Raw genomic sequence first — 18,898 nt, forward strand, 5'->3', positions numbered from 1 at the left:
CAGAGAGTTCACGAGGAACTCTATTTCCTACTGTGGAAACCAGAGAGTTCCTTGGTTTCTAGTGCGGAAACCAGAGAGTTCCTGGTTTCCAGTGCGAAAACCAGAGATTTCCTCTGATTTTTGTTTAATATTTTTTAAATATAAATAAATAAATAAATAAATATAAATATAAATATATATATATATATATATATATATATATATATATATATATATATATATATATATATATATATATATATATATATATATATATATATGATGGAGATATTGGAGGTGGGCCGTGCGCGCAGAGAGCCTACGTTATTGGGCCAACAGGGGAAAGCAAGGAGACTGGGCCGACAGGAGGCAAGGAAATTGGGCCGGGAGTCAGGAGGGGCCGCCGGCACTGCCCGGCGCCGGCCGGGGGTCGTGACCCCAGCGTGGCCCTATCGCCCCACCGAGCTGGGGTGGCCGTAGCTGGCGCCGGGCGGGGGGCCGGCGCTGGTGGCCGAAAGGGGCGCCGGCCGCGGCACACCTAGCGCGCCCGGAGCGTGCCCGCGGCGCTCTGGCGCGCCAGGGTGTCGGGCGGGTGGGTGCGCCGAGCATGGTGTGTCGGGGTGGTGTGAGCAAGGTGGCAAGGGCGCGGGAATCCTGGAAGGACGGAGAACGTGACGTAGATGGCGACAAACAAGCGGAGTGGGGAGTGGCAACGTGGGACACGTGGACGCCAAAGGGGGATGAGGGCTTGCTATAAATAGGGGTCCTGGATCTTTGGCTAAGGGCAACTCAGACACGACAGACACACTAGTCTAGTGGTCTTGATCTCATACTCTCAATTCAGACACCTGGGTTCGATTCCTATCAGTAGCATAGTCAGCTATAGCCCGTCCTGTGGGCCTTGTTTTTTGTATTTGGGTCGCTGTTCTTAGGCCTGTACCTCGAGCTTCTATACGCATCGCGTTGGGCCTAGCGCCCTACCCCCTGTTCTGTACTCCTGTACCCGGTTTATGGTGGACCCGGTCCTAATAAAACCATCAATATATATATATATATATATATATATATATATATATATATATATATATATATATATATGTGTGTGTGTGTGTGTGTGTGTGTGTGTGTGTGTGTGTGTGTGTGTGTGTGTGTGTGTGTGTGTGTGTGTGTGTGTGTGTGTGTGTGTGTTTTATATATATTTTTATTTTATTTGATTTTTTTATAGATAGATAGCAAAATAATTTTTTTTGGTATATAACAATTAAAATGTTGAAGTATATAATTCTACTCATTTTCAGAAAAAATGAACCAAACACATAAATACAATTTTCTGTTGTGCATCCAGACACTAGAAATGAAAATGTTTTCTGTAAAATAACTCATTTTCTGGAAAATATTTTATAGGTTTCCAAACGGACCCTAAGTCACTTCTACTAGAAGTTAAACTTAGGCTGTGTTTGGAGACCCGGAAAATGACTTCTGGAAGTCATTTTCCGAGTTTTTGGTGTTTGGCTACACCTGGAAAATCCAGTAAACGGAATCCATTTTCCGTTGACTGGGGAAAATGAGCCCAATTTGGCGGAAAATGACTTCCGCCAAATTTGGGCGGAAGTCGTTTTCCGCCTTTCTCTTTCAATTTTTTTTTTTTTTTTTTTTTTTAAATCTGGCGGAACTGTTCCGCCAGAAACCAGAGCTATGGTTTCAACTGGTTTCCGCCGGAAATCAATTTTTTTTTTGTTTTGTTTTGTTTTTTTTTTTTAAGATTTAAAATGAATTTTTAATTTAAAATAAAATAATTAAAATATTTAATAATACCATTCTACTCATTTTCCAGAAAATGTACCAAACACACCAAAACAGTTTTCCAAATGTAACCAAACACTGGAAACGGAAAATGTTTTCCGGAAAATGACTCATTTTCCAGAAATCATTTTCCAGAAGTCATTTTCCTGCTTTTCAAACGGACCCTTAGGGCATCCTCAATAGTGGAGATTTTGGTGTGGTATTTTAAGTGCCAAGAAGGAGAGATGAGGAGGTAAGAGAAAAAGAAAAAAAGTAAAAAAATAAAATGAAAATAGATTTTTAATGCAAGAAAAAAAGAATAACCAATTGTTACCTTTATTTTGCGACCACAAAAATCTCATTATTTGCAGGAGGACCTCTAGCATTCTATTACTTGCTTCTCTTTCATTCAAAATGACAATTTTTTATTAAAAGCTGTGAACAATCCCCCTAATGGGGATGCTCTTAGAGCATCTACATCAGAGGAGAAATGGGGGAGAATTCACTACTTTTGAGGTCAAAATGCCATGGTGGCAGAGAGAGAATCAAGAGAGAGAAGGGGTGGGGAGCATCTGCAAATGTTGGGATATTACTCTGCCCAAGAAAAAAATTAATGATGGAGGAAAGAGAATCAATAGAGAAATGACATGCTTATTTTTTATATATATTTTTTTATAAAATCAGTTTTGATTTTTTTTTTCCCTCCCCTCCCACATTATTCTCTTTCCTACTCACTCTTACATCCTCCCCCTAATATCTCCAACTGATATGGATGCTCTTAGAATATTGTTGTTACCAAGAAAACAACATAACCAAGTTAGCTCGATTTGCTCTCAATTAATTTTGAAACTAATGTAGTTTGGTAGATTCAATAATTTTTCTATTAAATCTTTTTGCTTAAAATCTTACTGACTCTATTAACACCTTTGGTTAACTCAATATATTATTATATACAAATTTATATGTTTTTAATTCTAGAAAATTTGTTTATTGATTTTCATTATTTTCTTGAATCTATCTTAATATATACATTATTTTAATATTTGATAAATACATTGGACACTTATTTTCACTACTAGTAGTATAATATATAACCAAAAAAAAATGTATTACAATTTTAATTCCTCTATATTTCATAACTAAAATGATAACGCAGCACCTTTGTTAAGAAACATAATAATGATATTATAATTATTCTAATTTCTTATGATAAAATGTGAAATTGCCCACCTTAGACGTCTTTATAGTTTGTGGATGAGTTAATTATAATGATTCAAGTGACTAATAAAACTGGATTCATAATTTTTTTTGTTACAAATTTCACTCTGCGACCAATTGAGTTGTTCATGTCTAAAGATGGTCTCTTTTTCTGTTTTCACTTGATTATTAACAAAGTCTATACTTCCATGAATCATCGTCTCTTCTTCTTCTGAACCCTAAACCCTGCAAAACCCGTGTCTGAGCAATGTCTTCCCTGGCCTTACGTTACGCTCGCCACCTATCAACGACGGCGGCGGCGGCTGCCGCCGGCGCATCCATCACCATCTCCCAAGCGAAGTCAAAACTCAGGTGCGAACACGACCCCGACGAGGCTTTAAAGATCTACTCCTCCATTTCCGGCTACTCCGCTTCCCGAGGTGCCTCCCGCCTCGTCCAGACCTACACCGTGAGGCGTCTGGCCAGGGCGTGCCGCTTCTCCGAAATTGAGACGCTTCTCGAGTCTCACAAGAAGGACCCCAAAGTCACTCAGGAGCCCTTCCTTTCCGCCCTAATTCGCTCTTATGGCATCGTCGGAATGTTCGATAGAGCGCGCAGCACGTATGAGCAAATGGACGAACTGGGAACCCCTAGGTCCTCGCTCTCTTTCAACGCCCTTCTCACCGCCTGCGTTAACTCGAGGATGTGCGATCGCGTCCCCCAACTGTTCGACGAAATTCCTAACAAGTACGGCATTTCGCCTGATAAGATTTCGTACGGTATACTGATCAATTCTTATTGCGAGGTGGGGTCGCCCGACTTGGCCATTGAGAGACTGAACGAGATGGAAGAGAAAGGTATCGAGATTACCCCAATCACTTTCACGGCTATATTACATTCACTGTATAAATCAGGGAGGAGCGATGATGCTGAGAAGGCCTGGGAGGACATGGCGAGAAGAGGGATTGCTCGCGATGTTGGCGCCTACAATGTCAAGCTTTTTAACATCCATGGCGGAGATCCTGCCGGCGTGAAGGCTTTGATTGAGGAAATGAAAGCTGCAGGGGTTGAACCAAACACAATTAGCTATAATTACTTGATGATATGCTATTGTAGGAACGGAATGATGGACGAAGCTGAGAAGGTATACCGAGATTTGGAACGGAATGGTGGTAAACCCAACTCTGCAACTTACGGGGCATTGATCCATTATCTGTGTGAGAAGGGGCGGTTTGTGACGGGGTACAAGGTGTTCATGCACAGCGTGAGGAGTCGCAGGATGTCCAATTTCTATACCTTGAAGCCTCTGCTTGAAGGATTGGCAAAGGAATCGAGACGCAAAGAGGCTCGGGGGTTGCTTAGGACGGGGACGAAGAACTTCCCGCCTAATCTACAAAAGGCTTGGAGCACTCTAGGGGAGCAGCTCGGCTTGGAAAAGATTAAAGATGATGAGACAAAGAAGAGGCAGTCGAAGATGTACAAGTTGTGGAGAGGCTGAAGTAGAAAGCCATAGCTTATTTTAAGGTACAAACAGAGATAGTGGATGAAGATTGTTACCAGGGAGACCAAAGGCCAGTGGCAACAGTATTTGCAGGATGTTTTAGTGAGAAGGGCATACAGAACTCAAAGGCTGCCAGGGATATTTGTTTTGGCCTTAACTTTTTAAAACAATTCATCCTTCTAAGTTTCCTATTCCTACAAATACCATAAGGCTTGTTTTGTTAGAATAGTAAGTTTGATGTGGTTGGAATGATTGAAATGGTAGTTATGATATTTTTTTGAAAGCCAACACCAAAGCAATTGCATTAATTCAAGAAGTCACGAATAAAGGCCGGAGGGTCACCCTTCCAAAAATAAGGACCCGTACGAGAAACAACAACTGCTTTAGCAAGAGCGTGAGCTCGCTGATTGATTAATGTTATTGTGTATCTTACCAATTGAGAGAAAAACTATGTTTGAAGTAGTAAATTTCTCCAATCACATCTTACTACCATCTTATCCTCTCAAATGCTAATAAGAATATTGAATTAAAATAATAGTGATAAAATTAAAACAACCGAGTTATTCTAATTGTACTAATTTTCTCTTCAATTAATTAGTATTATTATTATTATTATAATGGATTTTTTTTTATTATACAAAAGCGGATACCCTATATTATACACTACTTGCCTCAATCGAATATCGAACCTATCACTTCCCACCTAGAGGAACAACCCGATACTAGTGGACTATAAGCAACTTAGTACAATTATAGTGATTGAACAACACTTGAATAACTCTTACCCTAATTTATGCCCAACAAAAAACAAAAAAAAAAACTCTTTTGGAACGTCTCCCAAACGCATCCTTAAATCTCGAACTCAAGGAAGTGTCAAACCGCCATTTCCAAACAAGCACACTTCGGGGTTTATTAAATTCTGTTCAAGCGTTAAACACACCGCGGCTGAAACTCGAAACAGAGGTCGCGAAAGAGAGTTGGGCCATCCATGGCGACCCGTATTGCTCCTGGAGTCGGGGCAAACCTTCTCGGTCAACATTCCGCTGAGCGCAATCAAGACGCCACAGCCTACGTCGGAAACCTCGATCCTCAGGTTCTTCTTCTCCTTTTGATTTTTGATTTTTGTTTTGTTTTGTTGTTTTTTTTTTTACCTCCCCTAATTCTAGGGTTTACGCTCTTCACGCACTGACTAGGTACAACTACACACTGAGTAAAGCCCCATTTCTTGTTTCTAGGGTTTATGTGCCCTTAGATTCTTCATTGACGCTAACACTTGTAGGGCTATGTATTATTGAATCCATAGGTTCCTGTTGAAGGTTGACGCTTTAAAATCGTAGTAAATGTTGTTGTTTAGTAGCTTTACGGGCAGAGCTGCATTTGATTTATATAAGCTGTCTTGCATATGTTTTGCGAAAATGCAATGTGAATTACAAGTAAACCCGGCCAAGTTTATGATGATGAAGATGGACCCAGTTGATTCTTGATTAACAGTTGTAACTTGTAAGGAAAAAAGTTGAATTTTATAGGAATGAAGTTAGAATTATGCTTGAATTCATTTGCATTTAGGTAGTAGTAGCTGTAGCTTCAATATGAATTTGTTTTAGTTGGGGAAATAAAAGGAGCTAAAGACAAGAAAACATATAGGAGGTCAATGAACTGATGAACAGATTCTTGCTCTATTATCGTGGAGGACTTGTTACCTAGTTTTGCTCTTAATTTGTGCATATCAGCATGAATGCCTGAATCTGAAGTTATAAGAAATTTCTCATGTATTATCTTGCAATCATTTTGCTTATTTGATATCAGCAGCTACTTAATTAGTTCTGTTTCTCCTCTTCCTTCTCTATCTCTATTATTCTCTCTTTTTTCTCTCTCAGCTTAAATAATTTTTTCTCCTGATCTATTTTTTTCTCTGCTTGTAGGTTTCAGAAGAATTATTATGGGAGCTGTTTGTTCAAGCAGGCCCAGTTGGTATGGTTAAACTTTAATACTCAAGACAACTATTCCCCCATGCTCCTTGTGCATTCAAGTACACAAGCACAAACTAGTATTAGCAGAACATGCTTTTATTTTCTTATATGGGTGTTTGGTTTTCTATATTAAATTAGTTAATTTATCCACTGCAGTTAATGTCTATGTCCCCAAGGATAGAGTTACCAATGCTCATCAAGGCTATGGCTTTGTAGAGTTCCGAAGTGAAGAAGATGCTGACTATGTAAGTGTTGCTTTTGTTTGTTGTAGCCCATTTGTCATGGCAATATTATGTGACACTCATCAACTTCATGTGCTATTACTCATTTTCATTGCTTTTTATGAGAAATTCAGGCAATAAAGGTGTTGAATATGATTAAACTTTATGGGAAACCTATACGAGTGAATAAGGTACTATTTTCCTTCCTGCTTTTTCATTATTTTGGTATAGTGAGTTGTTCTTCTGTAGCTTATTAACCTCTGATAGAAATTTTGGTTCAAATGGATTTTATGCTTATTATTCATTTTTTGTTTTTTGAGTTTTAAACTATTAAATTCTTTTTCCTTTGTTCTTCCTTTGCAGGCATCACAAGATAAGAAGAGTGTTGATGTTGGTGCTAACCTCTTTGTTGGAAATCTTGATCCTGTAAGCAGTTCAAATTATCTCTGTACTTGAACAATCTTCCCTGTAGACATGCAAGTCACCCTCCCCTTTTTTCCTGTGCAGGACGTAGATGAGAAGCTTCTATATGACACATTCAGTGCTTTTGGAGTAATTGTTTCAAATCCAAAGGTCATTTCTCTGATAATCTGTATTTTATTAACATAAATTTTGACTTCTTGCTTAGTTTGAAATTGTATATATATTACGAGGGAGAAGACTTCAATTTCACATCCTGAAAACAATTCCTATGGCTATATTAAAGATATCTTTTTGTTTTTTTTGTTTTTTGTTTTTTTTTTTGTTTTTGTTTTTTTTTTTTTTGTTTTGTTTTTTGTTTTTGTTTTTTGTTTTTTTTTTTGTTTTTTTTGTTTTTTTTTTTTTTTTTGTTGTGTGTCGATATTAATCTATGAAATGGCATATATTTGACCCCATTTGCATTTTAAGCTTTTATATAAATAAGTTCACGGGGCTGTGTTTAGTCTGTGATATAGAGCTGCAAACTTAAATGCTCATGCAAAATTATTTCTTATTTTGTCCTCTATTTTCATATACAAAGAAAAATCACATTTTCTTTTCACATAATAGGAGAGAATTTTTAGTTATATGAAATATGATTGCAATATTATCTGTATTACATTCAATGAAGGATGTTATCAAACCTTTGTCTCATTCAGCATTGGATTTTATATTTTGGATGCTTTTATCTAGTCTGATTATAATGCCTTTTTGTATTTGCAGATAATGAGAGACCCTGAGACGGGGAATTCTCGTGGGTTTGGTTTTATAAGCTATGATTCATTTGAGGCATCTGATGCTGCCATTGAGGTTATTTTCTTGTGGGCATGCGTTTTTATGACATCTTTGATTCACTTCTCTCGTTTTAAAATTTAATTCTTGTCTCTGGTTCAGATGTTTATATAGTATGTTTTCGAAGAATGAACTTTCTTTCCATGAGTGCTCGCAAAAAAACTCACATCACAAATTCCTCTCTTTTATTTTTTATTTTGTAATTCACTTAATTACATCCCCTGTTTTTCTTTGTTTGCTGATTGTATGGTGCTTTTCCAGGCGATGAATGGCCAATATCTTTGTAACAGGCAGATTACAGTTTCCTATGCCTACAAGAAAGATACGAAGGGTGAACGTCATGGGACACCTGCAGGTAAGAATTTATTACTTATGGGAATGTATGCATTTACCTTTAAAGAGTGGAGAGAGTTTTAGTTGTGAGTTTCCTCAGCTTTGGAGTATATCCACTAATTTTTCTGTTCCATCTTTAATATGTAGAGAGAGTTTTAGCTGCGAGCAATCCAAGTAGCCAAAAGAGTAGGCCCCATACACTCTTTGCTAGCGGACCTCCGACACTCCCCCCTGTGGCGCAAGCCAATGGTACAGTTGCTGCCCCAGTGCCGCCACGGCCTTTTGCAAATGGCCCTTTTCCCCCACCTGTTGCTCAGGCAATTCACCCGCCGCCACCCATGCAGTCTAATGCATATCCGCCAATGCAATTACCACCACCGCAATCATGGCAGGCTCAGCCTCCACAACCTGGGACAGTCGGCTTTCCTCCACAGCAGTTTAGAGGCCCGCCCATGCCACCACCTCCGCAGCTAGCTCCACCCATGAATAGGCCCCCGCCACCACCAATGGGAATGGGTGCTCCTCCTATGTGGCGGCCGCCACCACCTCCCCAGCAATTAACTGGTGGATACCAAATGTCAATGCCACCACCTCCACCTGCAAATTAAGAACTTGAAGATGCCTACAATTCTATTCTTGGGTGAGGAAGAAAACTGGAAAACTTTTGTAGTATGTCGTTTCTTGATTCTCGCACTTGAATTTATTAAAATACTGTATCAATGTACAATATTACGTTGACATGCGTCTTGAATATCAAGTAATGTATGACATAAAATTGTTGACAGTAGGATATATTTTAGACTTGAGAGAAATATTTGTGAATTGGATGGGATGAAACTCATGAAAGGGTTACATTGTCTTCTCATTAGAAAGTGGGTCACAAAATCCTCCAAATTCAACTTAGGGCATCCATCCTACTCTCCACTTCTCAAATATTTGTGGGGTCCACTGATCTGTCACCACTTAATATATTCTCTTTCTTTCCTCTTTTGTGGGATCATTTAAAAAAAATTATTTTGGAAAATGATTAAATACTTCATTTAACTTTACAAGTGCAATTTACCAATAACTAACATAAGTAATATGTAAGTTGTTGTTGACTGCTACTACTAGCTATTGTTGATGGTTGTCGTTGATAATAATCAGAGAAAAGACTAATGAACAGTTTTTGATCGTCTTTCCCAATCGACCATTGTAGCCGCTTTCTCCAGGTGAAGGCGACCACTGACCCACTGTGATCGCCTTCTACGATGAGCGACCAACTGGGTCACCTTCTCGGATGAAGAAGGTGACCGCTTACTTGCATTCTTCAAAGGTAACCGGTGATCGTTGTCAGTTGCTGGAGTAATTTCTGAACTCCAGGCGTATCGTCAGAACCTTAATGCTTTGCTATTGCAGACGTCATAGCATGTTCATGAGTTCAGTGGTCTAATTGCACTTTCGTGTATAGTTGGAAGCATTTGACGCTTTCTCTTAATTCTTTTAATATGACATGTTTGCTAGAGAGTCAAATGACCAATTGTTATATCATGGACTAGGGTTCATCTTGCATTGTGGATCTAGGCAAATTTTACTGTGGACTATGGTGCATGTAGCAGTGTGGTCTATGAAGTAAGTATCATTTGAATTACACTTCAGTTTCATTTGACAATATTGTTCTGTTTTTCAGTTTCATTTTCCACACACTAGTTTCATTATAGCAATACCAAAGTATCATTGTAATTCTACTACAGTTTTATTTGACAATATACATTATTGCATGGACTTTAATTTGTAGTTTCATTTTTCACACACACTAGTTTAATTATAGTAATATTAAAGTACTATTTTAATTACACTCTAGGTTCATTTGACAATATATGTTATTGTATGACTCTGAATTTTAGTTTCATTTTTCATACACACTAGTTTCATTATAACAACACTAAAGTATCATTTTAATTATACTACAGTTTCGTTTGACAATATACGTTGTGGAATGAACCCTGTTTTTTAATTTCATTTTTTCACACACACTAGTTTCATTATAGCAACACTAGAGTATCATTTTAATTCTACTACAATTTCATTTGACGACTATGGTCCACCTAGCACTGTGGACCATGGTCCACTGTATAACAACTAGTGGATCTAAGTCCAAAAATTATGTGTTTGCAATTGACCTATTATATATCTGCAGTTAATAATTTATGTGCATGTAAATAATTTGAAGGTAAATAACATGTTAACTACATACAAATAACATATTATGTGTCTATAGTTAACATGTTATGTGCATTCAATTTATTAACAAACACATAATTTATTAACTGCAGATACAGAATAGATCAATTGCAGGCATATAATCTGAATGTTATTTTGGACTAGGGTCTACAATGCTAAGTGTGGTCCATGGTATAATTTATCGTCAATAATTGTTATACCATGGACAAGGATCCATCTTGCATTGTGGACCCTTGTCCAAAATTATGTGTTTGCAGTTGACGTATTCTGTATCTATAATTAACAGTTTATGTACTTGTAAATAAATTGAAAACACATAACATGTTAACTACAAATACATAAAATGGTAACTACAGACACAAAATGTTAATTGCATGTACAGAATATGTTAACTGCAGACACATAATATGTTATGTAACATATTATGTGTTTGTAGTTAACATCTTAAGTGTCTTCAATTTATTTAAAGGTACAAAATATATCAATTACAGGTATATAATCTAAAGGTTATTTTAAATAAATTTCACAATGCAAGGTAGACCTTAATTGATGCCATAATTTGTCATCCTTTACTAGGCATATGCCTCGCAAGATGACTTCTTTTTTTTTTTTTTTTTTTTTTTTTTTTTTTTTGTGTGCAATTTTTAATTTTTAAATCTAATTTATGCTTATGTGACTTGCAAGCCCAACAAAAGGCTACCAGAATACCATCAGTCAATCTTTTGACTTTTATTTCTAAATTTATTTATTATTTTATTGTTATTTTGTTATTATATTGTTATGTGATATAAAATTGAGATTACTTTTTGAGGGTAAGAGAGTTCAAATATGACGATGTAAAAGTAAAACACAACTTTGACGATGAAAATTATTATGTGGACTTCTAAGTTCTATTCCTAAATTCAACTCACTTTTAAATTTTTGATATAAATATTTTTTTTGGGACACACATTATGAAAATAATCTATCATTATCAGTCACGTCATGGAGTATAAAAGTAAGAGAATAGGATTTTTAGAATAATATATAATAGAGTTTTATTACATGGACTCTAAAATTCTACTCCCTCATTTCTACTCCCTGAGGTGACAAATCAAGCTTGGTTATTTTCATCATATGGGTCCACAGAAAAATATCTACATAAAAAACATTTGAGAAAGAGTACAAATTGAGAGTATAAAATAGGAGTACACCAAGTATTTTCCAATATAATATAACTCTTGAAGATAGAGAGTGTATTTAGTAAAGCATATCTAAACACAAGATTTTAATGTAGTTGAAGTATTTCAGTTTGCACTAATAAGTACCTAGGCATGCGCGCATTCAGTACAGACTGCACCAATCATTTTGGTGTTGTTCTCAATCTCTATGTACAACTAAACAACATGAGAAAACCCCTTAATCATTCATAAATGACATTATTGTGCTGGTCTTCCAAAATGATTATATGTGTTTCATCTTTTGTTGTCAATTAGATGACAATTGCAGTAAAGCAAAAGTTTTTTTATTTTTAAGTGTACCTTGTCCCTACATGATATATATATGAGCATTGACCAGTCCATAACAAACACAGATCCATTTCTTTCGTTGAATCTTTTACTTCTCCGATCCCTTTCTTGTGCCTCCCTCCTCCTCTATTGTCAAATCACTACACCAAGGGGATGTTTGATTGGATGAAAAGATTTTTTTATAGAAAATATTTCTATTAAAGTGGAGAAAAATATTGTTTTTTTGGTGTTTGGTTTATGAATTTTATTTTTCATTGAAAAATGAATTCTTCATATTTGAGAAAAATAAAATCCTTGATAGAACATGAGATTTTGTTTTTTTTTTTTTTTTCATGGGAGTTGAGAAGAAAAATTGAAGTGACTTGACAATTTTACTATTGTTGTCCATTCTTTGATTGCTATTACTTTTATTACTCCGTATTTTGTAAGGTATATAAGTCTTTATACTCGTTATTTCTTACAATTCTAAATCCAACCTGTAATGAATATTTCTAGTAAATTTTTCCGCCAACTAAATAATAAAATTCATCTTTTTTTTTTTTTGAGAAGATCTTCCTAATAATTACTTTCAATGAAATTTTAATTATGTTTTCCTAAAAATTTTTTTGTGAACCAAACGGGACCTAATTTTAATCTAACTTTTTGACCAAACATAATTGACTTTATTTAACTAAAGGCATGTAGTGACCTCTTACACGTGGGAGGTCATGAGATCGAGCCTCAGTGGAGGCGTTGTTGACTCTTCGTGCTTCATTAGGTTGAGAAAGTATGTTTGAACAGATACTACAATGTAATAGAATTAGTAGCATTCAAAAAAAACTAAAGGCAAGATTTTTGCCTTTTATTTTTTTGTTTTTTTGTGCTTATGACCTAATACAAAATGATAAGGTTATAGTGATAAAAATTTTTTCACTAAAATCTTTCTTTATTTTTATTTTGAACGTTACTGGCCCTATTACATTGTAGTATCTGTTCATATACTTTCTCAACCTACTGAAACACAAAGAACCAATAACGCCTCCACTGAGGCTTGAACTCACAACCTTTCAAATGAAAGTCCAACCCGGATACCATTAGACCACATAGTCCTGGTAAAATCTTTTTTTCTTTAAGGTAGTAATAAATTAACTTTTATTTATTAGTTATCATAAATTGATTGACGTCATTTTAGAATGAGAAAAGGGTCAAATAGGCTCTCGAACTTTAGTTTAAAAGTTAATTAGGCCCTTAAACTTTTTAAATGTGCAATTACATCCATTAACAATTCATTTAGGTGCAATGAAGCCCAAAAACAAGTTAATAACCTGCTATCACAGGTCATTAGAGTTCAGGCCACCTTCCGTCAAATTTTTTGACAAAAAAAATGTGACCAGCAACCGACCCAGATTTGCCAAAAATTTCGCCGATCACTTCTTTTGTCGAAAATTTCGCCGGTCACTTTTTTTTTTTTTTTTTTTTTTTTTTTTTTGCCGGAAAATTCTCCGGAAGGTGGCCTGAACCCTAATGACCCGTGATAGCATGTCATTAATTTTTTTTTTTTGGGCTTCATTGCACTTAAATGAATTGTTGATGGGTGTAATTACACTTTTAAAAAGTTTAGGGGCCTAATTGACTTTTAAGCTAAAGTTCGAGGGTCTATTTGACCATTTTCCCTTTTGGAATTGATTTATTTTGTCATATAGATTATGAAAATTTTTGGTCAATGTACCTTTGATATAATACAAAAATAAGTAGAAAGTTATCATGAATTGATCGATGTCATTCTGGAATTTACTTATTTTGTCATGTAGATGATGAAAATTTTTAATCCATGTACCTTGACACATACAATACAAAAATATGTGAGAATGGAATAAATTTTGTAAATGATCAAGAGTAAAAATAAGGAGAGACCCTTTTGACATGCAATAGTTATATCATGAACTAAGGTTCATGATAGCATTTATACATAAACCTAACCCAAGTCGTCCATCATTTTTTTTTTTTATATGATATGGAGGTAAAAGTCAATATTAAAAGTGGGAGATTAGAGTATTGTATTGAAAATTAAAATGTAATGTATATAACTAAATGCTGAATGTTCATAATTTCTTAAATTCCCAACTAACTAATTTCTTGAAGATTAAGATGTGTTTAAAGACTTTTAGGATAAGCTTGTTTTGAGCTAATCTAGTACTCCTTAACTTAGAATTGCTCTCTATAATTTTGCGTTACAAGTGGATGGTAAAGCCTTCAGAATTGAACTTTCATCCTTGAGCCTTCAGAATTGAACTTTCATCGCTGCTATTATTGTTAGTAGAAAACAATGCCTCCCAGATCTCGGAGAAAACCTCGACAATGATCCCATGATACTGCCTCGTATTCAGAGACAAGAAACACTGTAGCAGCTGCTCCAAATCCTGTTTCTCGAACATCTGTTTCTCCAAAATCATCTCCACCATTGACCCTTTGAAATCCTCGTACGGGTCCTTCGATCTCTTCACGATCGCAAAGCTCTCCTTCACCTTCCCCTCCACGCTGCACGGTATCAGCTTCTTGAACACCGACAGCCGCGCCGGCAGTTCGCCGTCCGACGACGCCGAAGACCTGAATGTTCTAGAAGCTTCGTCAATTCGATTTTCGTAGCCGGAGGAGGAACTGCTGGTACGCTGTCCTGGGGCGGCCTTTGCTTTTTTACTCTTTCTAGCTCGACGGTTGCGTTTCTCCGTCGCCGGCGGCGGCGGCGCGGCTAAAGTCTCCTCGTACAGCGAGGAGTTTGAGATTTTCCGACGAGGTGTTGTGGCTTTCTTCTTGTCGTGGGATGTCGTCACCGCGACAACGTGCCACTCCTGTTCTTTCCTCCACCGGAATTCCCGCCGCCGTATGCGGAGGTCGTTGGGAGTGGCGGAGGAGAGGTGGGGGGTGGCGCGAATTGAAGGTTTTTGGGCATGGGATAAAGGGACAGGATTATTTGGTAGAGAGGAAGGATCTTTTGAACGGCAGGATCGGAAGGACGAAATAAGTTTGGAAATCTGAAGTCTAAAGCCTTTTCCCATTGCTTTAATTTGCGTAAGTAAATGCTAACTGCTGCTGAATATACTGCGGACTGAGGGCTAGTGGACTACATTTATAAGCAAATTCCAATAAAGCAATGCCACCACACAATTATTACTTGTAAGTGGTTCAGGTTCCCATGCGAACAGTGCTTCCCGTGCAGTGTCATGCATCATTATATAAATATAAAGGGAAAATGGCACTTTTCCCCCCTTAATTATTTAAGTGGCTCTTTTTCCCCCTGAAATGTTAAATGGACATATTTATCCTTAAAATAAATATTTCATTTATTTTTATTCTCCAATAAATTATTACTATAATTTAGTTCAAACCAGATACTATAGTAACCAAACCAAAATATTTCAATTACAATTTATAATCAAAATGCGATATTTAGAGTTTATTAAAATCGCGAACTGGAATGGCCGGTTCATGTTCCGAACTGAAAAAATAAAATACATTTATTGTTGAATTTAAACTATTTTAAAATAAAAAATAAAATTTTAAAATAAAGACGGTTCAAAATCGCGAACGGGATCCGGAACCGCCGGTTCATGATCCAGTTTTTTTTTTATTCTTAAATTTAATAAATTGAAATCCAAATATTGGGTTCTAGATCTGAATCATAACTGAAAACTTTTAATTCGATTGCTATAGTGTCTGGTTCAGTTCGAACCGAACCGTGGTAATCGCTACATATACGCAATAATTTGTTGGAGAAGTAAAATAAATAAAATGTTTACTTTAAGGGTAGAAATGTCAATTTAATATATTAGCGGGGAAAACCACCACTTTTAAAATAATTGAGGGGGCTAATGTGCTTACATAAATAATTGAGGGGGAAAAAGTGCTATAAGTATATAACATAGGGGGAAAAAGTGTTATTTTCCCAAATATAAATGCATCACAAAGTGTTTGAAATTTGAAAATGCAACATTAGATATTATACATTTATTAGTGTGATATATATTTTATGGTATATTTGTACATTTTCTATCTACTATATACTAATAAGAGCCCAAGAGAGTTAGGCATATAATGGGTAGAAAAAATGGCGGTCACAGATTTTAATCAAATGAATGGTTCAGATTGATTAAAAGATTGATCAGATTTAAATTTTACACTAAAATTTCTTAAAATACCCACACACCATTACTAATTCCGTTAAAATTTTAAGAATTGCCGTTAGTTCACCGTTAACTTACTCATTGATTTCAATAAAAAAAGTCTTAGGTTCGAACCTCATCCCAATCAAAGTTGGCATAATTAGTACTCTATTTTACTCTTATTAAATTATATAAATAATAATTTAGTAGTTACAACAAAAAATAATACATATACATTTCTTTAATTTAGAATTATGTGTCCACAATGCCTTTATTAAAAAAAATTATAATTTAGAATTATGTGTCCACAATGCCTTTATTAAAAAAAATTATTTATTATCAATAAATTAAATAAGAGAAATAATTTTATTAGTTATATTATCTTTATTTTTCTTCAATATAAAAATTCTTTATATTCAAATTTATTAATTAATTATATTCGCTACATTGTCCTTACAATGTCTTTATTCAGTGAAAAAAAATTATTAATTATCAATAAATTAATTACAAGAAATATTTTCATTAGTTATATTGTCTTTATTTTTCTCAAATTAAAATTTTTTACATTCAAATTCATCAATTGATTATATTCACTACATTATCTATTATCTTTTTTGTGCACTATTTTTCTAATTAAATATCAAAGTTATAATACAAAATAATGCTATATATTTATTTACCAAGTATTTTATTAATACCATCAAAAAATTAAAAAAAATATATAATTAATAAAGCCAACCATATTAACTACTTGAGAGATTTTGTGACAAAGAGAGTATTCAAATCACACAACAAATTGAAGTGAGAACTACCTCGCAATGTCCTTGTTTGACAATCAGCAGTTAGCGGTTAGTGTTAGCGTTAGCGGATTTGACCAGCGAATTTATTTAATTAGTAACATTGGGTAGAAAAAATGACCGCCAAATTATTAAATCAAATGATTGGTTCATATTATTCAGGTTTTAATTTTTTTCTTTTAAGATTTTCTAATTTATCCTTAATTATATGATTATCCATTTAACTTTTTTGTTAATTCACCGTTAGTCTAATTCTAATATTAAAGTCTAATATAGAATTATAACTACACCATTAATCTAATTCTAATATTAAAGTCTTAATAGAACTTAACTACAAATCATAATGTCGGAATCTCCTCAAACAATATTAGTATATATTTAATGTTTTATGCCCTAATTTTTATTTGTTCTCCCTTATGTCCCGTATTTGGTTTCAACCATACCTATACAATTATTTTATTGACAATTATAATCAATCTTGATTATATTATCTTGTATTTGTAAACTTGGAATTACCTATTTAACCCACACGGGCTTATCTCAATGGTTTAGTGGGTAGTATTTGGGAGAAGAGACCAAGGTTTGAACCTCGGCGGCGGCAGTGCGGAAATTATGTCCAAAGTGGGCAGATTCCTTGTGCGTATCAACATTTGGCCCTGTCTGCTGAACCATTGAGTCACCGTGGTTTACATCTTCCCACAATGCTCTGTCGGGTCGGAGTGTGGGGGGCCCTTGGGGTTGGGGACTCAACCTTTGGGAGAAGAGTTACCTATTTAAATACGCAAATTCAACCTTCAATTATCTATGCAAGAACAATTTCAATATAATCATGCCTTAATATTCTTTAAAGTACTTATTTATCTATGCATGAACAATTTCAATATAATCCTGCCTTAATATTCTTTAAAGTACTTATTTAAAAAAAAAAAGCATTGGACATTATCCCAATCGCACAATACATGTAAAAAATTAGTATTTTAATGTATTTTCATACACTATATGATGCATTTATGCATAATTAATCATACAATTCACATGGTCGGTATGGAAAACTCTGTCCTCAATTCAACCAATATCATTTGTACATAACTTTATTTATTTATTTATTTATTTTTTGGTACAAGAGTCCCGAGGTGTGACTACTTCACTCTTTGAATAGCAACAACTGCTTTATCAGACTGGAGCAAATCAATCATATGTTCAGACGGTTGACTCAAGATATTCTACCTTTTTGTACCTATATATTAAACTTATTTTATTTAATTAAATTTTTATGAAGTTTATGATAAATATAATGAACTATGAAGTAGCATGTTAGGTTTGTGTTAATTTAAAAATAATAATAATAATAAATACTCCAACCGTATTATTTTGTGTTTAGTTCGATTTATGAGATTTGATTAAAATTATTTTTAAATCAATTTTTATTATATTAAGTTTATTATTAGTATATAAATTTTATATATTTAGAAACTAAATTAAAATTACTATTAAACACAAAAATACTAAAAATACTAAAAAAAATATGTAAAAAAAGGGTCGATTTGACCAATGAATAATAAACATGACATGTAAAATGAGATTTGACCAATGAATAATAAGCATGACATGTAAAATGAGACAGATGAAGTAGTATTTTATATTGAGTAACTTATCATTTTTTTTTTTTTGAAAATAAAGAAGTTCATTCATTTAATCATAAGCTGAAGCGATTACAAATAGGATCGATGGGTATACCATCGGTATACCATTCATTACGGTCAGACATAGAAACAACTTCCCTACTTCCCTAGCAATGCTACAAAGAACTTGAATAATCCGTTTCACAAATTTGAAGCTGAATTCGTTAGATGAATTCAACGCTTCTTTAATATCATTGAAGAATTGGTCAAACGTAGTCAAGACTAACTTTGGTTAATTAGAAAGTCTTGCACACCACCTGAGTATATATTTTCCATCTGTTGTTCATTGACAATATATTCATCGAACTGAGATGC

The 18,898-nt window shown here is 34.9% G+C and overlaps 3 protein-coding genes across 3 annotated transcripts; 2 read left to right on the forward strand and 1 right to left on the reverse strand.

Annotated features, from left to right (window-relative positions):
- The first annotated feature begins 3,146 nt into the window (after positions 1-3,146).
- LOC109151210 (pentatricopeptide repeat-containing protein At4g36680, mitochondrial-like) lies at positions 3,147-4,742 on the forward strand. The gene has a single exon (XM_019299132.1). It carries the CDS (start codon positions 3,227-3,229, stop codon positions 4,454-4,456), a length of 1,230 nt encoding a protein of 409 aa, XP_019154677.1. The 5' UTR covers positions 3,147-3,226; the 3' UTR covers positions 4,457-4,742.
- A 511-nt stretch (positions 4,743-5,253) lies between these two features.
- Positions 5,254-9,046, forward strand: LOC109151212 (splicing factor 3B subunit 4-like). The gene is made up of 9 exons (XM_019299136.1): positions 5,254-5,552; positions 6,382-6,430; positions 6,586-6,674; positions 6,785-6,841; positions 7,014-7,076; positions 7,158-7,223; positions 7,833-7,919; positions 8,163-8,256; positions 8,382-9,046. Exons 1-9 carry the CDS (start codon positions 5,448-5,450, stop codon positions 8,840-8,842), a joined length of 1,071 nt encoding a protein of 356 aa, XP_019154681.1. The 5' UTR covers positions 5,254-5,447; the 3' UTR covers positions 8,843-9,046.
- A 4,980-nt stretch (positions 9,047-14,026) lies between these two features.
- LOC109151213 (transcription repressor OFP7) lies at positions 14,027-15,098 on the reverse strand. Its single transcript, XM_019299137.1, has one exon. The coding sequence runs from the start codon at positions 14,998-15,000 to the stop codon at positions 14,212-14,214; it is 789 nt and encodes a 262-aa protein (XP_019154682.1). The 5' UTR covers positions 15,001-15,098; the 3' UTR covers positions 14,027-14,211.
- Between the last annotated feature and the right edge of the window lie 3,800 nt (positions 15,099-18,898).

Source organism: Ipomoea nil, unplaced genomic scaffold, assembly GCF_001879475.1.
Source record: "Ipomoea nil cultivar Tokyo-kokei standard unplaced genomic scaffold, Asagao_1.1 scaffold2283, whole genome shotgun sequence".
NCBI classification, from domain to species: domain Eukaryota; kingdom Viridiplantae; phylum Streptophyta; class Magnoliopsida; order Solanales; family Convolvulaceae; genus Ipomoea; species Ipomoea nil.

Bases quoted from the DNA above. Each gene is read 5' to 3' on its own strand.
- LOC109151213 (XM_019299137.1), bottom strand. From the start codon at position 15,000: ATGGGAAAAGGCTTTAGACTTCAGATTTCCAAACTTATTTCGTCCTTC.
- LOC109151212 (XM_019299136.1), top strand. From the start codon at position 5,448: ATGGCGACCCGTATTGCTCCTGGAGTCGGGGCAAACCTTCTCGGTCAA. The intron at 6,675-6,784 runs GTAAGTGTTGCT...TGAGAAATTCAG, and splicing joins GTGAAGAAGATGCTGACTAT to GCAATAAAGGTGTTGAATAT. The intron at 7,920-8,162 runs GTTATTTTCTTG...GTGCTTTTCCAG, and splicing joins CATCTGATGCTGCCATTGAG to GCGATGAATGGCCAATATCT.
- LOC109151210 (XM_019299132.1), top strand. From the start codon at position 3,227: ATGTCTTCCCTGGCCTTACGTTACGCTCGCCACCTATCAACGACGGCG.